Source organism: Apostichopus japonicus, chromosome 19, assembly GCF_037975245.1.
Source record: "Apostichopus japonicus isolate 1M-3 chromosome 19, ASM3797524v1, whole genome shotgun sequence".
NCBI lineage: Eukaryota > Metazoa > Echinodermata > Holothuroidea > Aspidochirotida > Stichopodidae > Apostichopus > Apostichopus japonicus.
Window position 1 is genome coordinate 14,300,317 of NC_092579.1, and position 26,028 is coordinate 14,326,344.

Genomic DNA, 26,028 nt, shown 5'->3' on the forward strand with positions numbered 1-26,028 from the left:
GACAATTCCATGATTTTCTAGCATCATGATGCCCGAATATTTCCGTGTAACACCACCGTAAGCGCAGTTCATCTGGGCTACCACGCTTTTTGCACGATCAATTTTTTTCTAACTAGTCAATTGTAGGCTATACCTGGACCAAGGGCGGCGGAACCGGGGGGGGCACAGGGGGCGCGTGCCCCCTCTTTTCCTCAGGTTAAAAATGTGCCTTTTTCTACATAAAAATTGAGGTGCCTCAAGTTAGCAAGAGGCCAGGGAACCAGAATGAACACTCGGGAAGGGCCGTTTCCGGCCATCTGAAAAAATTTCCAGTACGCTCCGCGCCAACTGATGGTGGCGCTCCGCTCAGATAGTCGTACATACAACTTTGCAAATCCTGGCTAAGCCCGTGACTTTTAATGAATTTCTGTGGGTCAAACTCAAAGCTATTTCGAATGGAAAAAATTTGTTAAGATATTAACAAGGAAAAAATCTAATTCGGAAGATTCCTACATTAGCAACTAGCATGATTTCACTTCATTTTGTCTCAAAAGAAAACTTGTTCCTTGTTTCCCAATTTGCGCATTGGATATTGCAGTGCTAGTATGCATATTTCCTTTAGGGGGGGGGGGGCGTTGATGGAGTAATGTGTATACACAAATAAGATAATACAATAAGAGTTATAAAGGGTACTAAATATAAGGCTGCATCAGTCCAATCGATTTTCTGCAAAGTGCCCTTTGATGTCGGTGCCCCTCCCCCAGATTAAAAGTGCTTCCGCCGCCCTTGACCTGGACATCCCCGACATGAGTGTATATAAGAAACATTTTCTTTTTCATGGATTGTTGGGGGCGGGGGGTGCCTACAAGCCTAGAAGTACAGGTTCATCATATTCTTTGTTATATTTTATACTTTTTTGTGAGACAAATTGCAGTCTCACCCGACACAGCGACATTATCCCGCCTACGTGTCGTTGAACAATGTATGTTTTTTTTCTGGAGGTAGTTGAGTACTGTGTTAAAATAATAATAAGGTAACTAAATATAGGAGCTCACAAAATATACTGTCCCATTTTTCCCCTTCAAAGTGATGTTACCATTTTTTCTTCTTCTAATTTACCAAATTTTTGGGGAAGTGTAAATTTCTAAAACGTGAGATTATAAAATAAAGAATGTTTAGATGCAACTTGCAAGGCCTCAGAAGTGCCGTTTCCGGCAATCTGAGAGGCATTGTGTGCCAACAATTTTCTTGTACGCTACGCGCCAACCGATGGTGGCGCTCCGCTTAGATAGTGTCACGGGAACTTTCGGGCACAAAAAGTTCTGCCCCCCCCCAATCTGAAATGGTCCCGTACGCCTATGGTAAGGGGTGGGTAAGGGGGTTGGGGTTAGGTGAAGGCGTTTCCTGTCAAGTAGGTGGAATTTTATATCATTATCATTGATATTATTTAATTGGGATAATTATTCATATTCCAAGTCCCTATTGCTTCCCCTTCTCACCTAGATCGAAAACTCCGATGAAAGCACCGTTTTCAACTTGTCTTAAGTTATTGTTCTATCTTTTTAGAGATGATTTATTATGCAATAAATGGAGAGAAAAAATCTCTTTTCAGGACAATGCCCAACGAATTTCGTCGACATTGACCCAAACGATGGCATTGAAAGATGTGTACTTGTCAGTGAAACAACGGACGTGGTCGCGAATTTGGCAGAAGCGCGTTGGGCTTGTCAAAATGCAGATCCATCAGCAGATCTCATCGCTTTAACCGCTGATGATTTTGGACTTTTGGTGAGTTTTAAATATTGTAGAGCAAGTACATAATGTAATTTTCGTATAGGGTAACCTCTACAGCATGTTGCAGTATAAGCTGGGATATAACAGAGGGATCGAACACGAATCGAGCCAGTTGAACCTCTGCATAGAAGAAGAAAAGCAAGCAATTGTACAAAGGACAAAATGAACAGACAAATAAAAAATGGAGTTTCCAACTCATTACAATTTATATATACTTATGCACACACACACCCTCACCCACACACACACACGCAAACACACAAATATATTTATATATATATATATATATTAACATACATATATATATATATAAATATAAATATAAATTGGATATATATATATATATATACATAAATAAACATAAACATATATATATACATACATAAATATATAAATATGTATATTTATATATATATATATATATATATATATATATATATATATATATATATACGTCACTTAAATATAACAGAAAATAATATTTGGAAACAATTGAACAGTTGCTACTTTTTGGATGTTATTTAGGGCTCACAAACAAAAATTCTTCTTTAAATATATGGAATAGACGGAGCTAAACCAGCTGTCGTACGGGTCACATTTACCTTGTGTAACCGAATACGGTAATCCCCATTTTACTTCTATTATATGACTGTTGTATCCCCCTAGAGAAGTTGTTTTAGTATCAATATTCATAAGCAATCCAGTATAGTCTTGATAAGTCATACTGTCCAATAAGAAAAACACAAGAAGATAGAGAAAATAGTGACGGTATTCTAGACATTCAGCTTGAAAAGGTTCTAAACCTCCGCTCCTCTAATGCTAAATTGATGATGACATCGGCTCTTCAATATAAACCAAAATATTGGTCTTTTTTTTCAAGGATTTACAAATCCTATAAGAACTCAAAGAGGACGCATTCTTCACCATCGTCATATTAACAACAGAGCGCACTTGAATGACCTCATTCCAATGTGTAATGTATTGTGAATATGTTATTATGTGGCAATAAAAGTATTAATACTTTTGATGCTTGTGTCGCAAAAGATGAGCTGACTTAAGTGACTACAATGACCTTAGTTCATGAGCCTCAGCTGCTTAAATGGAATCTTCCCAAAGCTTAATAGCATTAAAACAATACAACCTGAATTGATAGCTGTGTATATATGATAACGGTCTTCAACATATCAAATGTAACTTAAGGTTCTTAAGGCATCCTATCAACCATCTTGTCTTCATTGGAGAGAGATCTGTTGCTTCCGATATCTGGTGAATAATTTCTTTTTCATTGTTTACCTATCCAGATTTCATCAGCAACTACCTTTACAGACTCGCAGGCATATTACGTCGGCCTTACCGATGCATCGATTCCAAACGTTCCTGAATGGGTTATTGACTGTAAACCATATAATACATTTTTTCAACCGTACGTACAAAAAACCCTCAATTAGGGTACTCAGGAAAATATATGGGATTAATCATAAGGATGATGATACTGATGACGATGACGATGACGATGACGATGACGATGACGATGACGACGATGATGATGATGATGATGATGAGATGATGATGATGATGATGATGATGATGACGATGACGATGACGATAACGATGACGATGACGATGACGATGACGACGATGATGATGACGATGAAGATGATGTTGACGATGACGACGACGATGACGACGACGACGATGACGATGACGACGACGATGACGACGACGATGACGACGACGACGACGACGATGACGATGACGATGACGATGATGATGATGATGATGATATGATGACGATGACGATGACATGACGATGACGATGATGATGAATGCCCAATGTTTATGGTTAATTAATTCCAATGTTTAATTACGGCAGGGGTGAAAGGGTGGCAGCATTGGCCCTATCGTTCGGTTTTTCGTGCTCTGATTTCAACTTGCATCATATCTGCTAGATAAACTTTTAAAGAACTGAGATGACAGTGTTAAGGTATGGCATAATCCCCCACCCCCCTTTCTCCCCTCCAACCCCCGCTCCTTTTCTTCTCCGATATACGAATCCATTCTCACTGAGTACGCTGATGTTATTTTCACGTTTTCTTTGTGAATTCTACAGTGTCACAAGACCCGGGGGGGTTTGTTCATCGCAATGCTGTTACCAAATAAGGAACGGTGAATTTGATAAAATTGATTGTGAAGGAACTTCTCTTCCTTACATCTGTGCCTTGTCACAAACCGAAGGTAAGATCCTAGCATCAATTAGGAATAACAATTATGTTTTATCCCTGTCTGAATTGAGGATACCCCCGTAAGGTATTATCCCTGTTTGATTTGAAGATATCCCCCTAAGGTATCATCCCTATCTGAATTGAAGGTATCCCCTAAGTTATTATCAATGTCTGAATTAAGGATATCCTCCTAAGGTATTATCCCTGTATGCATGGAGGATATCCCCCTAAGGTATTATCCCTGTTTGAGTTGAGGATTTCCTCCAAGGGTATGATCCCTGTATGAATTGAGGATATGCCCCAAGGTAGTATCCTTGTCTGAATTGAACATGACCCCTAAGGTATTATCCCTGTATGTATTGAAGATATCCTCCAAGGGTATTATCCCTGTCTGAATTGATGATATCCTCCTTAGGTATTATCCCTGTCTGAATTGAGGATATCCTTCTAGGTATTATCCCTTTCTGAAATGAGTAAAACCCCCTTTAGATGATATCTCTGCCTTTATTTGCAACAATAGGGAGGCTTATACCCTGCCTTTAAATTTATATTGATCAGAAAGTATAACCGTTACCAGACGTAGACATGCGTACAACAAAAACAAAAACAAAACTCGAATGCATTATTGCTATCATTTGTGATATCATTTATTAAAGCAACGTAACAAATAATACGCCAAAACTTCAAGTGATTTTTTTTTAAATTAATACTTCGATGATTGCTTCAGCTCAATTCTTTCATAAGCTTCTATAAAATTTAGTTCAGTCAAGAGGACATGCACGGATCAAATTAAATTTCTTATTTCCCTTTATTGTTACTTTAATATTTTCATTTTTTCCTCTTGAGTAATGCTTCCCCTCCTTTTTTTTTTTGCATTAGATTTTCCACCAATATTGTGTCCTACCGGCTGGGAGCCCATAAAAGACCGTTGCTACCTATATGTAACCGGTTTGGAAACAGCGCTGCTCTTCGATGATGCTGAAACATTTTGTCAAGCTGGCGGAGGAAACTTAGCTAGAGCCAATTTTTATGACTGCAACTTTGTAAGCAACAATAATACAAAAAATAAAAATAACGATTAAGAACCGGAACATGCACATTTATTTATTTGTCTCTCACATTGTCTCTCAGCTGAACAAAATACACAATTCTACATTAATTAATGGTTCATACGAAAGGCATACTTGAAAGGATAAAAATCACTGTACTGGATACTGTTTTTTTTTTCTTTTTTTCCCCCTAGGCTCAAATTTTAGCCAACAGACCATCAGATGTAACATACCTTGTTGGTTTACGGAACTCAGGCTCAGGGCTTGAGTGGCGAGACGGCAGTATTCCACCATTTACGTAAGAATGAAAAGATATAGTTCGAATTTGGGAATACAAGAAAAACATCCTTCATGAAATGTGCATGGTTGCTTTTAATACCCATTTATATACTTCCCGTTTAAGCATGCGGCGGAGCAGCCGTATAAGTTGCCGTTCCCCTTTTCTGGATAGCGATGCACTTTTATCGGCGTATCATTCAGCCGGAATCCCTTGACTTATAGTTAAAAGATTGTCAGTCAGGCAACCAAATGATCATTTATTTGAGTTGGATGTATTTAAAGCATATTTTGGAAATAACCTTACTAGTCACAAGGAATTCTCAAAAAAATGTCACATGTTGGGCGCCTACAAATATTCTTCTGAGGAGGTGGCACACACACCTCATCTTTTTTTCGCCCCAGCTGGTACTTACATTGGCAAGCTGCTTCCCGCTCTGCGTATGTGTAAGTGGTTTTGACGCATGCCTCGACAGTAAGTGATTAACACAAATTCAGCGCCCGTCTTATATCTGCAGATTAGGGGTTCTTAATTAGATTATTTTAATATCAATAATTATGACAAATGAATTATTCTTCATCTCTTCTTTCGCAGTATTGACGTTGGAGTTGGTGACTGTTACCAACTAGGTACTAATGGCATTGTAGGAGGTTTACAACGGGTCAGCTGCACAGTAGCTCAAGCCAATTTCATTTGTGAACGAGGTCGGTATTAATTGCAAAAGAATATGTAAGAATATATTATATATTATATATTGTTTATTGTATATTGTATATTGTATATTATATATATATGTTTATGTATATGTATATATATATATATATATTTATATATATATATATATATATATATATATATATATATATATATATATATATATATATATATATATATATATATATATATATTAAAATGTCTCAGTCTGTTTTGAGGGTGGCAGGAAACGGCTTGTTGAAACACCATTGGCCATTACTTGACTTTCGAGAAAATCATCTGTGCCAAAAGTGAAGACCTTTAACTAAATATGAACATATTTTAACCATCACTCTGTTATTTATATAATGCACCGTTGAGCAGATGCTTATGTCCCAACAACGGCCGGATTCCCTACCACGGATGGTACAACTGAGGGGAATCCTACTACAGAAGGCACCACTGAGGTAACGGGCACCACTGGAGTAATGGGTACTACTGGGGTAACAGGAACTACCGGGGTAACAGGAACTACCGGGGTGACAGGAACTACAGGAGTAACTGCAACGACTGATGGTGCAACAACGGACCAAGGTAAACGTTTGAAAACATTCGGCTGTGATGTATTACTATATGGATAAACGTCAACATACAGTGGTGAAACAGCGTTGTAATGGAGTTTACCTTCTGAGTTGTATATGCTTACTGGAGTTGGTAATTTCATATACAAAGAGTTTGATCACAATCAATCATAACTAGGACGTGCTGTTAGATCAAGACAAGCACACAGAACAAACACATAAAATGAACGAGAGTGACAGATATTGATAAAGACAACAACAACAACAACAAAATGGGTGGGGGGAATGAAGGAGCAAACTAAGACTGTTTATGAGTCATTGGAATATTCTTTTGAGTATGAATACGATAAACTGACAATATATCTGTCTGTTGGTATTCAATATATGAAGAATGGAACAGAAGTGGGCTGTAATGGGAAGGAGTGGGGTGAGCTGGGATTTGGTGGGATGATGTTTTCTTGTTTTTTGTGGATAGACAAACTCATTTAATAAGCCCCGTTCTGTAAAATAAAATCCCATGAAAAAAAAAAACTGAAAGAAATTGTGAAATAATCGATTGGTCTTTGTTTCGTATATCCACCGTTGAATTCTTTCGTTATTGTATTTCATTTGATGCAGGTCTATGCTGCCCTTCCGGAACTACTGAAGTTGGCGACAGATGCTTTGCTGTCATTGAAACGGAAGTGACGTTTACTGCAGCCACACAGAGGTGCCAGGACTTTGGAGGACTGCTTGCTCGCATAAATCCCCCAACAGGTGTCAACGTAAGAATAACAGCACATTATCTCAATATATATAATATATATATATATATATATATATATATATATATATATATATATTCAAAGTATCTCTTTCGAGATCGTCGAGATCCGGCTTTAGGAATCACTAAATGATTTCGAGTTGGTTAGAACATTTTACCTCCATGGTTAGAATCATAGTTGATCTCTAGAGTTAAGGCAAAATATGTCACCAATACAGAACTAGTATTGTTCGATACAGATGACAAACGCCTTCAGTGGAATTACGACCTTCCTTACCGGTTTCGAACCTCTGGACACAATCAGCGTCCATAGCCTAGTGGTTAGGGTGTCCGCATATAAAGCGGGTGGCCCGGGTTCGAATACCGGTTGAAGCTGGAAGCTTTGGCACTGTTCTGGATTTTCCAACTCACTACGATTTCAATTATAAATATAAGTATAAATGACTAGCGAAAGAAAGGAGGAAACTTAGTATGGTTGAATTCACCTCAAATTAAATATGCGTGGATAATTTGCTATAGAAATACTACCTCATTAACATTCATTTTTCCCTTATTGTTGCCATAAATGATTATGTAAGCTATTGTTTCAGAACTGGACGTTTGTGCTGGCATAGTTCTGTCGTTATTTGAAAGAAATCAAATAAAGTACCCAACGTCAGCAATGACATCAACACTTGTATCAGATATAAAATTGCTAGAAATTTTCAAAACACTCTTTCTGTTGGTCACCTCTCCCCTCCCCCCCTGCCCCTCCACCCCACAGAGCAGTATTGACGAAAGAGGCATTCTAAGTTAAGTTGTTTAAATCAAAATGTAGAAACAATTGAGTTTTCATCTTTCTTTAATTTTTAAAACCTTGAAACAGCAGAAAAGGCAGAGAAGTAGAGACGATGCATGCGACAACTGTTAATTGTTAAAGAAAAACGGGTGGTGGTGGGGGGGGGGGGGTGAGGAGGTAGGGGGAAGAGAGAGATGGTGCCTCTTCCATTGGTAATGGTCTCCAACTTACATTATATTTGAATGGCCAGCTGCTCTTCTTCTATGTAATCAATTTATTTTCCTTTCTTAGCAATTTCTTATTGACTATTTCACTGCGAACCCAAGCTCAGCTACCGCTTGGATTGGTCTGACCAGAACACAGGCCGTATCTCCTGAAACGGTAGATACATTTACTTGGCTAACAGATCAAACTGAACTTATACCAAGTGAAGCGTAAGTTTCATCATCTCGTATTTGTCTTCCAATATCGCTATCGATAAAACACAATTATTGGTAAAGAAGAGGGGGAGGGGGAGGGGGAGGGGGTTAAGGGAAGGCAATGTCTAATAACACTTTATGTAAATTTCTTCTGAAAAGTAAAAAAAACAAAATAAAAACGCATTATTGTCAATACAAGTTTCTTCCTTCTCTTTCCAGATTTTGGGGTTCTGGACAACCCTCTGGAGCAGTTGGGGTGAACTGCGCTTTAGCGGTGAACTCGCCAAACTCTGCAGATTGGTTCCTCGCTAACTGTGGCACCCCGGCACGTCCCTTATGCCAATTTGAGAGAACCTTCGATTGTGCTGGTGCGATCCTTTCCTCTTCTCTAGACTATCGATTATACTAGTCTAGTTAATCAATGTCCATTGTTGTTTTTTGTTTCTTATTGATTGTATTTTTTTTTAATTTTGCGTGGCGCCCCAACTTTCACATCGATCATAATGGCGACCCTCTAATGGCTGATGTTGTGGCCCAGGACAGGGGGGGGGGTGGGAAGGTCTATACAGACAGGGAGAAGGTATCACCATCTTCATCTGTCAAAGTTTATATTAAGTCGCAAATGGTGTTATATATGAAGAAACTTCAGCAACTTATGATCACGGATCTGTCTACTTACTATTACTTCCCTTACAAATGTTCGCAATTTTCTTTTTTTTCCTACCGAATGTTTGGGTTGTTCCTCTAATCTATTAAAATGATTCAATGATTCTGCTGCAAATATTTGACTATTTTCTTAAAGTCAAAAAGACTTTTATTGGAGGTATTGGAGTTTTTTGCTATAATGTTTCGAATGAATGATTATTCTTTGCATTTGACTTTTCACTTGTAGATGACCCATGTTTGTCCCAGCCATGTGTTGCCACGGGCGCTGCAATCACGTGCTCTTCTCCTGGTTTTGGTACCGTGGAATGTGTCTGCGATACTGGCTATGGACTCGCATCTCCATTGGGCCCTTGCGTTGGTAAGACATCATCAATAAAACTTGATTTCTGCCTGAATCTTCCAAAAAAAAAAAAATTAAGAACAAAATCGACATCGAGCGGCGGAAGAGTATTGAAGCGGGGAAGGTGAAATGTGAGGGGGCAGGGGGGGGGGGTTGGAGGGGAGAGCATTGGCGCATTTAAATTGGGAAGTGAGACGCGTGACTTTGAATTGAAGGAGCAAATCACAAAATAGACCCCACAACATTCCTAGAGATTCAATTTCTTCACACATTCCGTACCACAAACTTCTTTATGATTTCGCACATGGCATTATTTTATTGTCTTACATAGATCTTCACTCATAATGAACGTACCCCCCCCCTTTTTGATTCTACAAATATCAAGTCAGCACATTAATGAATAGATGAATAATATATATGTGCAAATGATTCAATTACGTAGTTAACTGATACATAAATACACACTGAGATTATATGTTTCCTCCATTCAGATATTAATGAATGTGAAATAGGTACACCATGTGATACGCTAACGCAAGATTGCGTAAACAACGATGGCGGCTTTATTTGTAACTGCAAAGATGGCCTTACTGACACGGTGAACCCTGGCACATGCATACCAAGTGAGTTGAAATATAAGATAATAAATTTACTTCGTTTTACACAACATATATACATATATATATATATATATATATATATATATATATATATATATATATATATATATATATATATATATATATATATATATACATATATATATATATATATTTATATATATCCAATATATATATATATATCCAATATATATATATATATCCAATATATATATATATATATATTTATATATATATATTTATATATGTTGATACTAGTTGAGACTAGTGGAACACTAGTAGTTGTAACTCGGAGTTTCACGCGTTTTAGCGATCGTCGGACAACTGAGAACATATATTCCGCTCTGCCCACTGGACATAAAGCACTCTGCGCCAAGATAGACGCCAACCAACCAACTATATATATATATATATATATATATATATATATATATATATATATATATATATATATATACATAATCTTGATAGTATGTAATAATATATAAGCTTAATCGGAGTATTTAGCAAGGAGACAGGAAATTATTTTCGTATTTTAGAATTGTACACGAATCGTAGTGCTTAATTTCCTAAGGAAGAGCCTACTCCAGAATTAAAACCATAGTTATTCAGCAGCAAAGTTTACATGTTTAGAAATGGGAGAAATGACCGAGCAATGTTTATTAATTCATTTAATTCATAGCTTTTGCATCTTGACACAAACTGAACATTCTACAGGCTTGAGAAATGTTAGTAAAGAGCATTATAGAGAGAATGTTGCTAAAGTACTTGTAAGATAAAAACACACATCTTAAGACTATGAATGTCAGTTTAAGGATACCAAACGTAATTACTGTGCAGAGTATTGGTAGAATAACCCCGATGTTTTAAGGATTATAACCTTTTTTCCCTATTATTCTGTTCTGCAACACCTATATAAAGGGCTTAAGGTTGGTAACAACATCAGCTACACCCAAAGATTTCAATCCAATAATCATATCTATCGTTTCTCTGCATGCAAAGTCGACATATGTGCCGAAGTACAATGTGCGGGCTCCGGGATATTTTGCAATTCTAACGGAAACTGTCAATGCAGCAATAGTGGATTTTCGCTACAAACTGCGAATGGACCGTGTGTAGGTAAGACTATAAGATTAAAGGGCCTTCTTGCTGCTTCATTGGTAGAATGAATTTTTTCAACTGAGTTTGTGACCTTTACCGAATATAAATATCATAAATATTAATATTAAAGACATATATGTAGATAGATAGATAAATAGATGTACAGACAGACAGACAGACAGACAGACAGATAGATAGATAGATAGATAGATAGATAGATAGATAGACAGATAGACAGATATATAGACGGATAGACGGATAGACGAATAGACGGACAGACGGACAGACAGATAGGCAGACAGATAGACAGACAGATAGACAGATAGACAGATAAACAGATAAACAGATAGACAGATAGATAGATGACTTGATAGATATACCGTTATTGGACGAGAAACCTGTAAACTTATTACTCGTATCAGGATTTCACGATGATCTTTGTTTTGTGTTCCCTTCAATTTCTCAGATGACAACGAATGTGCTAACCCAGTACCGGTATGCGATACTGTCAGTCAAAACTGTGTCAACACAGCTGGGAGTTTCACATGTATGTGTCAGAGTGGCTTCCAAATTGATCCCACAACCACTGACTCGTGTCTTCCAATCGGTAATATACACTCTCTCGTTATTTCAAAAAGGAAGATAACTTGAAAACTACTAAGAATTGTATCCAAATCAATCAAACAAAACTTAACAACATGCCGTGAGGACATGACACTTTGAAGCAGGGAATAACCACCTGCCCCACCCCCTTCCCACCCCCCTTTTTCCCAACTCCCACACCGATAGACTATTTTTGGTTTATCTACCATTAAATCAGTGTACATAGATCCAATTTTTGTATGCACTATTTGACACAAAATCTCGGTAAATCAATGCGAAATTGTTATTTTAATACAATACGGAAAGTGAAAATGAATATCTATTCAATAATTATGATATATAGCTGAGAGAGGAACATTAACTTTTTCTGTATTATTGTCATTCCTCTTTTTTTTTTGCTAAAATAAAATTGTTTTGCATTCTGTTGTTTGGTCATTTTCAGTGGACGAGTGCATTACGTCACCATGCGATAACACGGGACCCGGTACGATCACCTGTACCTCTACAGGCGTAAGTACAAGAGTGTGTAGTTGCGGATCTGGTTTTACACTTGCCACCGCGGATGGACCTTGTAATGGTAAGATTAGGACGAGCATTGGTATATATCAATTAAAACGCATTTTATTCTGGGTACATAGGTGTTTCGATGATTTTCGAAACAAATAGTTTATAGGGTCGTTAATTACGCGAGATTTATAAATGCAAACCGAATCTAAATGTCAACAATATGTTGATGAATAAGCAGTTCAAAACAGCAATGGAGATATCGATCGCTCAACGTGGCGAAACTTATCAGATTACTGCGTCGTTGTCTACTGGAATATTTGGTAAAATTCCCAGGTCATCCATCTACCAGTGTCAGTATATCACTCCACTTGCTCTATTCAAGTACTCTTTGTAGGGTTTAATAAAATTGATCTTATCTTATCATATAAAGAATGTTTCCACGTTTGACGGGAGCGGGGGGTGGGGATGGGGATGGGGTGGGGGTGGGGGTTGTAAAAGGTTTAGTACGCCTCGAGGCAATCGAATGATGTGACTTCTGAAGATAATATGCCGGTTCATGATTGAGTAGAAACTTGTTTGAGAAACAAACAAATCTTGGTAAATGTTATGTCGATTTTGTTGTAAAAAGACTTGAGGTAATGATTAATTCCCAGCACATTGGCCGTACTTTTAGCTTTCGTAGCTACGGTAGGGTTCTTGACATTAGCTATTAAGATTAGACTCTGGAGCCGGTTTTATCACTGATTAAATCCTTTGACAAAGTATTCCATACATTAAAACACACTGTCTTGAAACTTGAATAGCGTGAACTTAACCTGTTTTGGGGGAGACTGCGATATGTGAAGCAACCCTTTGCTGCTTTGACCTTGTGTGCATGATCCTTCAAGTATATAATGAGTTTTTGCCTTGGTAGTAGAATGTATCAACTGGCTATAAATGAATGCTTTATGAACTTGTTGATAGGTCATAATGATTTTGTGTGCAATGTTTTTCAGATTTCAATGAATGCCTTCAACCAACGGACAACGACTGCGACCTAACGACCACAACATGCGCTAACAATGACGGTGGTTTTACCTGTCCATGTCTCGATGGGTATCAACCGTTGACTGCTAGATCCTGTTCTGGTGAGTACAATTTCACTTTTGCCAAAATTCCTTTCTCTTACTGAATACATTGATGGTCCTTCAAGTTGCCAGAGGATCTTATCAGATGACCGAAAACTAAAACAAATAAAGTTCAAAAAGGGTATATTGGGACAGTATAAGTTGTAGGGCCGTGAGGGGGGGGGGTATGGGAGGGGGAAGACAACACTTAAAAAGAAAGAAAGACAGCATAAAACAAGTAAATAAATAAAAACAAATAAATAAATACAACATTTATGTAAAGTGATATTAATATGTAAAAAGCACATTTTTTATCTTCTCCTTACTTCCAGATATCAACGAGTGTGACACAAATAATGGTGGTTGTGACCCAATCTCGACAACATGTAGAAATTTTCCAGGTGGTTTTTCATGTGATTGCCGTGCAGGCTTCGAGCCTGGTGGTCTGACAAATGCATGTTCAGGTGTGTATTACTTTCTGGTAATGAGATTTTATAAGCACAAGTCATATTCATATACATGGAGCTCGTCTTATGAAACAATTCTATACTGAGCGTGTCAGAAAAAAAGAAGAAGCTTTTTTTTACATTTGTTCGAATCTACAGAGCAGCGTACAAAATTGATGTAACAAAGACAACCGCTCAATCATTATTATTTTACTGGGTTTTTTTTCGCCAACCTTTTTCTCCAATGGATGTGATTTATCTTATGATAAATCTTTTCTTATATTTGTTATTTGTTAAAATTTCCAGCTTCGGATCAGATTCTTAATACACAATTTAGTCTAACTTTGTATATGTGCAAGGTAAATGTCGATGTACTGTTGGTGGTGGCGTGGTTATACTTACAACACAGGCTTAGTACAGGGTGTATATATATATATATATATATATATATATATATATATATATATATATATATATATATATATATATATATATGTATATATATATACTTCACGTCCGGTTTCGTCCTTTTTTTTTAAACATGGGAATGTTGATGGCTTCATTATTACGAATTTGTCAAGGAGAGATGGTCTTGTTGTTCATGAGCGCGATCTAACAATATAATAGAATAGTTTAGTTCAGCTATTGATGAAAAATGAGTTGATTTAATTTGATGGTTCATTTCTTTGCCAAATTTCAGATATTGATGAATGTGTGAGGCAGACGGACGACTGTGATTCCGCTTCCACTACGTGTATCGATAACGTCGGAAGTTTTACATGTGCATGTTTACCAAACTATGTGCGTGTTGACCGGACCACTTGTAATGGTGAGTATTACATGGTCCCGCCCAGATCACATTTGTTATTGGTGATGGCTTCTCAGTATATCATTTTAGAATATGCGTGTACACAGTGGACTTATATCCTATTTGAAGATGTCATAATGTATGGGATTCTGTGAATTGTTCATCGCAAATGCCTCATTATCATCATCAGATGAACTTACACGTGGTTGTTTCACGGTGTCTCCTTAAATTGGTGTAACGAGATTTAGTGGAACAATTTATCTAATAGGTGTTACGTCACATGGAGCACTGAAATCAAGACTGGTCATCTCTTATCCAGAACGGTATATATATATATATATATATATATATATATATATATATATATATATATATATATATATATATATATATATATATATGCAGAGAGGGGCAATGTTTAGCTTACGATGTGGACGTCGGAGAGATGAAACGTGTCTAGAAAACTCGCAAGCCGGGAGGTGTTCCCCTCTATCTTCGTGGCAATTGATTTAGATATTTTAATCAGGAGCGTCTAGATATTGAGTTGGGTAAAGCGGACAGTTCTGTCACCGGGCGCCTCCTCCATAAAATCATACTATATCCGTAGAATGATATGAACCATGGCCACCCCCCCATCCCCCTCCCTCGTGGATGTAACTTCCACCGACCAGTCCACCTCTCTTCTGGTCTGACAGTAATCGTCTCAGCACGATAAATTACTCTCTACACTTTCTCTTATTTCTATGACAATAGACGTATGTACGGCTCAAGCAAGTACGTGTGATAGCGCTACTACAACGTGTGTTTTCAACAATGGCGATTTTACCTGTGTGTGCCTGCCTGGGTTCGATCCGATACCGGGAAATACGAATGCTTGTCAGACAACAGGTATCGTAGACCGTTTATCAACAGTAATCGTTTTCCTTTCAGATAGATGTCATAGGCACATCATGAGAGGCGCCATATTCTACTCATCGTTGGCTAAAAAAAAATCTCCTGGTCACCAACTGCTTATCTTCATGGGTGAACACTCCATGAGTTAGGAGACTAGTGGAAGGCAGGAACTTAAGAATATCCAGATAAATATAACATTTACATGAAGAGACCGTTACCTTCAACAACAACAACAATGATATTATTCACAAGGAATGGTCAGCCCTATAGAACCTAACGAGAAATATTGTGCTGTCATTTCTAATAGATACATTTTAACAGCGAGTCAGTGTTGTTAGGCAAACATTCAGTGTTGAATTATAACTTCTCTGGGGTGGAAAGGGGGAGGGGGGGGGGGGAGGGGGATAGACGATGCAAGGCGATCGTTAGGACCCTTTCCTGCATATTAAAACAAATAATATAAGCGGCATATATCAATAATCACTAAAGATACATACATTTCACAAGTTGTATTAACTTAACAATCGTTTTTCTGTAAGCTATACTTTTAACAGCAGCGTTAACACTGTTATACGTTACGCTCATAGCTGCAGTGTTAAATAGTTTTTTTTTCTTTTACAGTATAATCACATTAGCACATCTCGTGTGTTCAGATCGCAAACACACTGCCGTTGTGCCAATCACACGCAAGATAACATATCATATCGCCCATCTATATAAGACGCGGCTTTGTTCTTTTGAGTATATCAAATCACGTGGGACCCCTGTATGCTGGTGGGGAGTGCGTGGTGGTAGCGCGTTCCCTGTGGTCCCGTTCTAAATCCGACAGCACTCTGGACCTGTCAGAGTTATTCTCAATCTGTAAGAAGCTGTAACGCACATGTGTTCACCGCCGCGACTCATTTGGGTCTAATGCAGTGCAACTGCACACTTCTCTGGGAGGACGTCCCCGCATATCCACATGTAGTTGATGTCAACGTTTTAGTGGGTACAGTAAAAGCTCGGTATATAGTTTGAAAACTGAATATTTACCACTACATCTTTTATACGAATAAAGTTGCTTTTCTATTTCTTACACTTCTAGGTTGCTGTCCTAATCCGACGGGCACTGCATTTGACGATAACTTATATTTAACTGCACAAGGCACATGCGTGTTCTTTGACGAAACTGCCGCTCATGACTTCGACACATTCCAGACGTCACAGTGCGCTGCAATAGCAACTCAGCGAGGTCTAAGTGGCGGTAGGCTTGTTGAATTTGCAGATGAGGATCTCGAAGCTGGCTTAGAAGTAAGTGTTTCAGTTTCTAAGTTTTTTTTTAGAGACCATATATCCCCATTTGTATTGCTTCTAGGTTCTTTTTCTTTTCTTTTGGTGATTGGTAACTTATGACCACGATAAACCAATAACTAACGCCGTTGTTTTGTAACTTTTTTTTGTCCAACACAGCAAGTTGTAACGGCACAGTTCCTATTTCCAGGCACTTTATTTCCATCAATATTCGTTGACTTTAGAAAAAGTACCACATCAAACGCTTTCATATGGAACGATGGGTTGAATACACAACTACTAGATACAGATAGGCAAGTAATACATCTCATACAATGATAGTGGAAAATTAACGGTGATGATATAATACAGAGAAATATTAATAAAAGTTTGTATACCTCCGTATGTGCGCGTCGTGTGTGGGTGGGTGTTTATATGTGTGTAGTGGTACATTTCTTCTACAAACGTTAACATTTTTCTAAATTTTTCATTACAGTGACTGGATTACGTCCAGTCCCCAGACGGGAGCAGGCCTAGACTGCGGCGCTGTTGTGGTTGTCAACAATGAGTTTGGATATAACAACGTTCGTTGCGAAGATCAGCTTGCTGCATACTGCTCCGTCGATACCGTATCCACTGGCTGTCCCCAACGTAAGAATTGTGGAAAGTTGCGGACTTGCAAAGTCCATAGTATAATACTATGGACTATAGTAATATCGGCATAAATGATACACGACATGGACATTTCTATACCAATGATCTTGAAATGACCGTAACCTTTAACGACGGCATATATATCATGGTGAGGGAATCAAGATGGATGGGGAGGGGGTTGCAGAGGGGTGGTATCATTAGCAGTTAGTATCACCCAGATATATTGGTGTTGTCGTACTAATAATATGACTATATATATATATATATATATATATATATATACATATATACATATAAGGCTCTTAGCAAATTTTTGGTCTCTACAAGAGAAAAAGTACTTCATTGTATGGAATATTGCATTTTGTTTTTACCCCATGCAGCTCTGACAGCGAGGGCTCTCATTCCAGTCACCACATTTAATAGAGAAGAAGCTATTTTTACAAGTGCGCATGAAGATTCGCAATCAGAACCATACAAAAAAGTCGAAGGAGTTATCAAAACATTGGTGAGTTTTGTATTGTTTATAGTTAAGAAATACCATTTTACTCCACGCACGCACGCACGCACGCACGCACGCACGCACGCACGCACGCACGCACGCACGCACGCACGCACGCACGCACGCACGCACGCACGCACGCACGCACGCACGCACGCATGCACGCACGCATGCAAGGCAAGCAGGCACACACATCATAAATTCAAACGGTATATAACAGGCAGTGGCGGAGCTAGGGGCATTGGTCAGGGAGGGCGAGCATGGTCTGTAGGGGCGCTTTCGAGACTATCGAAGCGGAGCGCCACCACAGGTTGGCGCGGAGCGTACAGACATTTTTGGAGTAAAGATACTTCCTAGATCGCCGGAAATGACCCTTTCCGGGCCTTGCTAATTTGCAGATAAACAAAGAATAAATAGGTGTCATTGCCATTTTGTCAGAAAATTACACCAACAAAATGTGACAAATGTCAATAGGTGTTTGAGAGCGCAATCAAAAAGTCAATAATCGCGAATAAGTAAAAAGTGGTAAAAAGCTGAAAAGGGCGCCAGCAGTCCATTTGAGTCCGTCAGGGAGGGGGGGGGGCATCCGCTCCCTCTGACTGTATGGACGCTCCGCCACTGATAACAGGCTTAGTTTTGGGATGTCCGTTTCGTGATTTACTATCACGCCACAATTGTGAAGAGGTTTCCATAATACTTTCGTCAAAATTCGTTCCTCTGTTATTTCGTAGACCAGTTATCACAATACAAACAGACAGTCACACAAAGAGAGAAAGGAACTAACAAACTATACAGATGTTTAAATGAAAGAAATCTTTATTGCAATTCACTTTGAATTAGACTGCAAGTGGATATGAGAGCGATCGGATCGGATCTTCAAGCTTAATAGATAACCTTAACATGGAGAATGTTGTACTTCATTCATTACTTACGCAGATTGATGATGCAGTTACCGAAAGGGTTGTTTCCAAGGTAACAGGACTCCGAAGTGGTTCAATTATCGGCTACGTCGAAGTGACTGTTGTCTCTCCTCAAACGACCACGACTTACGAACTACTGAAGGAATCGATTTCAAGTCTTGGGAACATGGACCAAAATGGTATTGTCTCAGTCACAACCTCTAAAGGAGACATTATTACTTTCGACTCAAACAGACTCGATGTTGCAGGTCAGTATTTTGCTCTTCGTCAGTGTTAGTACGTGATCCGCTTGTAAAGATAGTGTATGATATAATACGAATAGATTAACTCATTAATTGAGTTAATACCTTCTCCAATAGTACAATTATGTCACGGGGCATTTTTAAAGAGACGTTGTTCGCTTTTCTTTACGTAGGCCTAGGCCTATATTATGACAATATCCTTTGTCCTATACTTCCCCGTATTCTCATTGAACCCCGTTTTCCGGGCTGCAGCCACCCTGACCTCTTCTCGCCAGGCCTGTGCAGAAGTTGCGGGTTTACTGCATGGTCTGTGTTGAATTCGGAGGAACGCCGGTGTGTGTCAAGTTACATCACTTTGAAATGCTTTATCGTTGTATGGCATTTATATATTACAATGCAAGTATACAAGTATACAAAATATGATAGGCTACACGACCTATATCAGTGACCTCGCTTCTGAAACCCATTCCTGTATTTGAACACACCGAAAGAATACAGACACATATTCAACAGGCGAATCTTAAAACATGTTCTCTCTTCAGATCGCTCGGAATATTTTTGCCAAACAAGCACGTGTCAGAATGGCGGCACCTGCCGATATGACAACCGTTTCATTGAAGCTAACTGCCAGTAAATATAACGTGTTATTATTTAACCTATACTTTGCATTACACTAACGGTCCGCAAACTATGGGGCGGGGGAGTTGGGCAGAGGGGCGAGGTGGGCAATCCCAAAAGTGGGTCGCGAAATTTATTTTCGGTGGAGTCGCAGGTTTTTCCCCAGACGTATAGGAAAGTTTATGTACGGTTTTCGGAGCTTGTCGACGATGATCGATTGAGCTAGTTTTGTAAAATCCATAGTCCCAAGCTAACGTCCATGCATGCTGAGGAGAAGGCTTGACGACACACTACCACAACCCTCAGTCCCTGATGTGTGTATTGCAAACATAATTAGATCATAAGCTGCCATGAGACACAGTCAAACATTTGTCTTTTCCTATCTGTGATTTTTTTTTTTTTTTTGGGGGGGGGGGGGGTTAATATCTCTATCGTAAAAGTTATGAAATTCACTGCATGTCAGTATTACATTCGCTTGTTAAATGAGTCTCGTCATTTTGCATCACGTGACCGTACAATATGAGTGAAAACCGCAGCATTAATAAAACGGAGTGGGGAAAACAAAGGCACTTTAGTTAAAAAGTTCAAACAACGAAAATCAAACAACGAAAAGGTCTTCACTGAACTAACTTTTGTTAATCCTCGCAGGTGCATGGATGGATTTGAAGGCACGAGATGTGAGCGACTTATTGGTGAGTTTCAGTCTCCGTCCTTCCCCTCACCTCCCCCACTCACTCCCCCTCCCCCACTCACCCTCCCCCTCCCTCTTCCCAACAGAAAAAGGGAGAAAAGGGGAAGAACTTTCTGGTCTCATAATAAATATTAATGCCTTTATTTCAAAGAATTATTTTGTGAAGGATTTCATTTGTTGTAACGAAAATGCACGAAACTTGTTGATATACTATAACATAAGAGGTCCAATTTGAGATAAGTATTAACTGCAAAACCTGTAAACCATCTCAATGAATATTTATATCTTCAGATTTCACGAATATGAAAATTCAAAAAATCACCTATGAATGCGTTGAACTGATTGCAATTGTGCTTCCAACGTGTATACAAAGGGTGCTTTCTAATCGGTCCAACTACAGCTTCGCGTAATTCTGTACTGTTTACAGAATTCGTAATCAAAATAACACCATCGGTTGGAAGCGCTCGCAAGCAAGCGAACACGCGTAAAGTCACGCTTGATGCTTGACCAACCAAAGACAGAGATATATTGCAGCCCCAAAAGTCGTTATAGATACTTGACTTCTTACTGAAAGTGAATCATTTTACTATGACATGTTTGGACGTATTATGATTTTTGTTTATCCACAACGGATAAGGTATACATTGTAACTGCAAACAAATTGGTCGCTACACGAAATATTTGACTAAAGGTTACACTTATACAGTGACGAATAAAATATAATCGTTTTAGAAAACACATGCAAAGGGAGTGCTGAAAGTAACTAGTTGTGTAACTTTAAACCTCGAATATATGTTACAAAGATCTCTTCTTCAATACTATAATTGCGAACGAAATCGTATTCACTACCAACCATCAACTCACTGTACGAATATAACTCTGCAGTAGTCAAAATGTGCAGTTTGGCATAATTTCGCGGAACTAGATAGGACCGATATAATAGCGTCCTCTGTCCGTCTTGGGAGTGGCTTATGGAAAGCCACGTTACTAAATAACACCGTTATCATATTAGTGATATTATTGGTTTTATGTTTGTTTTGTTTGAAAAAAATATTCCAACAGGAGAGTCCGATACTGGATTGGTCATAGGTCTAACGGTTGCCATGGTAACACTGCTCCTCGTCTTCGTCAGCTGCTTCTGCTGCATGTGTGTACTATTTAAACACAAGGCGCAAGGAAAGAACGGCATGACCTATCGATACCAACAACCGACAAGAGTAGCGGAGGTTCTGCATCCACGATCGACACCAAGTGTGGGTTCCCATCGGCGAGTCGTCGTCAATCCTTCTACCCGTCTGGAAGATGGAACTATCAGATTCCCAAAAGTAGTCAGGAACAGAGGACGAGAAGGTGACCACGAGATGAGGAAATATGGACACGATAACGAGGTATTCTACCAAGATGAACAAGATGCTGAATCTTCCGTTGACGAAAAACGTCTCAGTCATTTTGAGAGAATATTCTACAACGCAAACGCCCTGAATGTAAGACTTTATCAATTTGTTTATATATTATGAGTATAAAAATTGGCTTGGAAAATTGAGGGAACTTTATGCAATGTTTACTTGGTTTTCTGATTGGACTTTGACTATTTATTTTTTTATTGATGGTCATGGACCCTTTTTTAAGTATTATACCGTACCATTTTTTTTATATCCCAAATGTATGTATTTCAGATCCACCAGGAACTCGTGAAGAACCATCATTTGCTTATCAAAGCCGCAAGCTGACCGAAGTCGGTCTCTTAGATTCATATTTTAACTTCCATGATTATGAATTGTCAACAACTCTTTAACTGGACGACATACTTTAATCTTGTTAGTGACTCGAACTCGGGACCTTATGATTGAAAGGCACCGGCGTGAACCACTGAGCTAACACTCCCTAAAAAAATGCTCACAAGCCTAATTGTAACAAGACAATAAAATACTGCTAAACCCAATTCATAAATAAACTTGTCAACTGAAGAGGGTTTCAAACTTCAATTTCACTGAATATGTTTGTAAATTTTGATTCTATATTTCTAGTCACGGATGTCATCAAAGGGCGATGGTGTTAGTGTGATATCAGGACCAACATCGTCTGCAGGTTCCATCTACAAGCCACCGCTTTCTGAATCAAATGAATCAATCGACGAAAGGCAACAATTTGACAGGCCATATACAGCAGATGGCACAGAAAACATCTGAGTACGGTACCTTTTAATCATTTGGATTAATTAATAACAGAAAATTGTTGCCGTGGCTATGTTATATTCTATGAATCGTAATTGTATCCCATATTAACTCATGGAAGTGCCATTGTCGAGGAAATGGATGGGTTGTGGCTTTGGGGGGGGGGGGGGGTGACCTTGATGTGCGATGCTGGTATATGTGAAGACTGAGGGGACTAGGTGGAGGAGACGAAATTGTAATTATCTTTCGACTCCAGTCTACAAAAGCTGAAAAGCTGAAATACCGTAAAGCTTACTGTGTTGTCATGACATTTCTGTTCGTTCAATTGCAATTGTGCTTAACTTCAATTGTAACAGAACCGCAACAATTGTCGTAACGTACGTATATGCGTAACCATTCGTTGCAACAGTTCATTATGCTAAATATCTTCACAGTGCTGCTTTTCTTTTACGAAAGTGATCATTACAATTTTGGAAATTAAGCTGATGAAAATACTTTAAGAATTTTAAAATAACATGTTTGATATAATTTGAAGTGGTCGTAATTGATAGGGGTGGGGATGCTTGGAGTGGTGGGGGGGGGGGAAGAGGCGAATCAATCCAATGTCTACTGGTTTTGAAATGGTCGCCTGTGTGTCAGCCAAACTAAAATCATTGTTGTGGGAATTAGATCGGACACCATGTCCCACCAATGTCTCCCGGTGTCTCCTGGGTCTTGTTATTTCTGGCACTGTCCGTCTAAGCAGTTCGACCCTCTCAGACACACGTTTTTGCAGTAATATAATTTCCGGTTTGAACTTGGCTATCGCCTATAATAGTAGATATCACCTTCTTGTGTTGTTTCCTTCTCTGTAGGCGATTGTGTATTGACAATACTGAACGAAAAAAATTGGAATCTTGACATTTTGGACTTGAAAACTGAGTTGGACTGAAAAGGAAATATGGCTCGACTTCATTACAAACGCTACCAGCCTATATAATTAGAAGTGAACGGGTAAAAATAAAACAACAGCGAACGTTTTCATGGTGTTTCACCCTCTTTGTAAACTCGTAGTAACGTCTTAATTAAAAGGTAAACAATGGAGAACACATGACTATCACGTGATTAGCAGTCTGCTTTTCTGTTGTAAAAAGAGTATTTCACCAAAGATAACATATAACATCGCTGGAACTAGATTTGAACCCAATTGGGTATGTTCCAACTGGAATATTAGGTGACAATAACACAAAATTACTTGCCCAGTGAGCATAAATATGGTATGTATGATACATATAACATAACATAATAATAACACAGTTAGCCAGGTACCTATAGTGTTCAAATTTTCACAGGAAGATTGTTTTCAAAGATAATCTAAAATGTGTTGCTTGTTAAATAACTGAAATTTTACTAGACCGAAGCACACCTCAAAGTTAACAACGATTAACACACGTAAAAATTGTACCCCATTATTCTGTGGGTGACTAATGTATAACAGACAGAAGCCCATAGGGTGTTGCCACATTTTTCAAGAACCTGTTTAATTCAACCCACACAAAACACTTTTGACAACAATTGGATTCGTTGGGTGAATGAGTTCATAGAACCGCCTGTAAACGTGGGACTTACAATACAATACACAGTCTGCTATGCTGTTTGATAATTGCAAAATGACTTGATGAAGCTCCGCAATAACATCAGAGTTGTATTCCAGAATTAAATATTTCGGTGAAACGGTTTCTTTAGTCTTCTTCTTAACTTTACTGAGTGCATTTTTGTTTCTTTTTAACTGCATTCTTCAATTCTACATTATATCTTTAATTTTCTTTATTTTATTTTTATTTTAGTCAACAGCATAGATAAATCCATACTGAACTCAACACTATAAACGAAATCACATACACAGATGCAAAAAAAAAAAAAACAGATTCAAGGATGATAATAAAAGTCTATATAGACTAAAGTTAAATAGTTCATTTGAATTCAAATTTATGGGAGAATCACCTATACCTACTACGAATCAACTATTGTTATTCAGATCAAATCATTGGTATCTTAATCAATATTAGTTCACATCGAACCATTCACAAATCACCACACACAAACAAACATATATTCACACAAACATTCACAACCTTATACAAGTGAAAATAAATGGAGGTTCAATTAATTGACTTTAATTTTTTTTCTTTTTCCAACCACATATTGAAAAAAAAAATTTTTTTGTGATGAATGTATAAGATACGTAACATCTTCTGTGTCTTATCCTTCTTTTGTATCAACATTTGTTCCGTTTAGAGACTTATGCGAGTAATTCTTCCAAAATCTGCCAGGTCTGAGTTACACAAACAACAAACATGTCATCGTAAAGTGTCTTAACACCTCAAATGTCTAACAACAAAGTTTAACGCTTTCCGAAGTATACAAATCTTCTTCGTGATTGAATTTTTACATTGAATTTCATTTTTTTTGTTGATTCTTTCCTTCTTTCTTCCTTTCTTTCTTTCTGATATAACTAATTCTGGAGTATACGAGCTTAAGCCACATTATTAGAATAAATCAAAGTTATATATTGTGTATTTATGTCTAAATTGAATCAAATTCTACCACCACACCCACACCACCTCCCCTCCCCAAGCATCTGTTTTAATTTACAAAAGACTATACTACAAATCCCCCAAAACTTGAAAATGCCCTCAACTAAAGTTTTTTGAACTGAAACGAAATTGTCCCTTCGAAGTTTCGCTTTGATTTGCCTTGCACACACTGTATACACACCGTGATCTTTTAACATTGTCTTGGGATCAACCGAAACCTGTTGCAGTATAGCAACAACCATCAGATATGTTTTTTTTTTGTATCAATTTACAACAGAGGAGGAATGCTACAGGCACGTACCCCATGTTATAAACTGTACAATCTTTAAAACCCAGTTATCATTCTGATAACAATTTCTCTCTCTCTCTCTCTATATATATACATACATACATATATATATATATATATATATATATATATATATATATATATATATATATATATATATATATATATATATATATATATATATATATATATATATCCTACCTACAAAGTTAGTAAAGTAAACCAGTTGTCAAGAGTATCATCACAACTAACATACAATTTCCAAATTCTTTTACTTTTATCAATATTGTCATTATACATCTATTTATTCTAAAGATGCCACTCGATCGTTACGTTGAATTAATTCTTCCAAAATCTGCCAGGTCTAGAATATTTTCGAATAACCATCGAGTAGCTTAAATATTAAAATAATAATAATAATAATACCCATCACTTTATTTTTATTATTAT

The 26,028-nt window shown here is 37.9% G+C and overlaps 1 protein-coding gene across 1 annotated transcript; it reads left to right on the forward strand.

The window, feature by feature from the left end:
• Positions 1–1,831: 1,831 nt before the first annotated feature.
• LOC139959788 (uncharacterized) lies at positions 1,832–26,003 on the forward strand. Its single transcript, XM_071957635.1, has 29 exons — positions 1,832–1,921; positions 3,075–3,196; positions 3,884–4,008; positions 4,875–5,038; positions 5,239–5,342; positions 5,916–6,025; positions 6,399–6,608; positions 7,214–7,359; positions 8,428–8,570; positions 8,775–8,923; positions 9,448–9,579; positions 10,053–10,184; positions 11,184–11,300; positions 11,749–11,889; positions 12,328–12,462; positions 13,388–13,519; positions 13,831–13,962; positions 14,645–14,773; positions 15,506–15,640; positions 16,731–16,936; positions 17,096–17,229; positions 17,412–17,566; positions 17,950–18,074; positions 19,005–19,236; positions 19,773–19,860; positions 20,497–20,540; positions 21,602–22,023; positions 22,567–22,728; positions 23,568–26,003. Exons 1-28 carry the CDS (start codon positions 1,832–1,834, stop codon positions 22,726–22,728), a joined length of 4,116 nt encoding a protein of 1,371 aa, XP_071813736.1. The 3' UTR covers positions 23,568–26,003.
• Positions 26,004–26,028: the final 25 nt, after the last annotated feature.

Coding starts and splice junctions, on each gene's coding strand:
- LOC139959788 (XM_071957635.1), top strand. CDS start 1,832: ATGTTGCAGTATAAGCTGGGATATAACAGAGGGATCGAACACGAATCG. Junction 3,197..3,883: donor TATAATACATTTTTTCAACC/GTACGTACAAAA, acceptor TGAATTCTACAG/TGTCACAAGACCCGGGGGGG. Junction 11,301..11,748: donor TGCGAATGGACCGTGTGTAG/GTAAGACTATAA, acceptor TCAATTTCTCAG/ATGACAACGAATGTGCTAAC.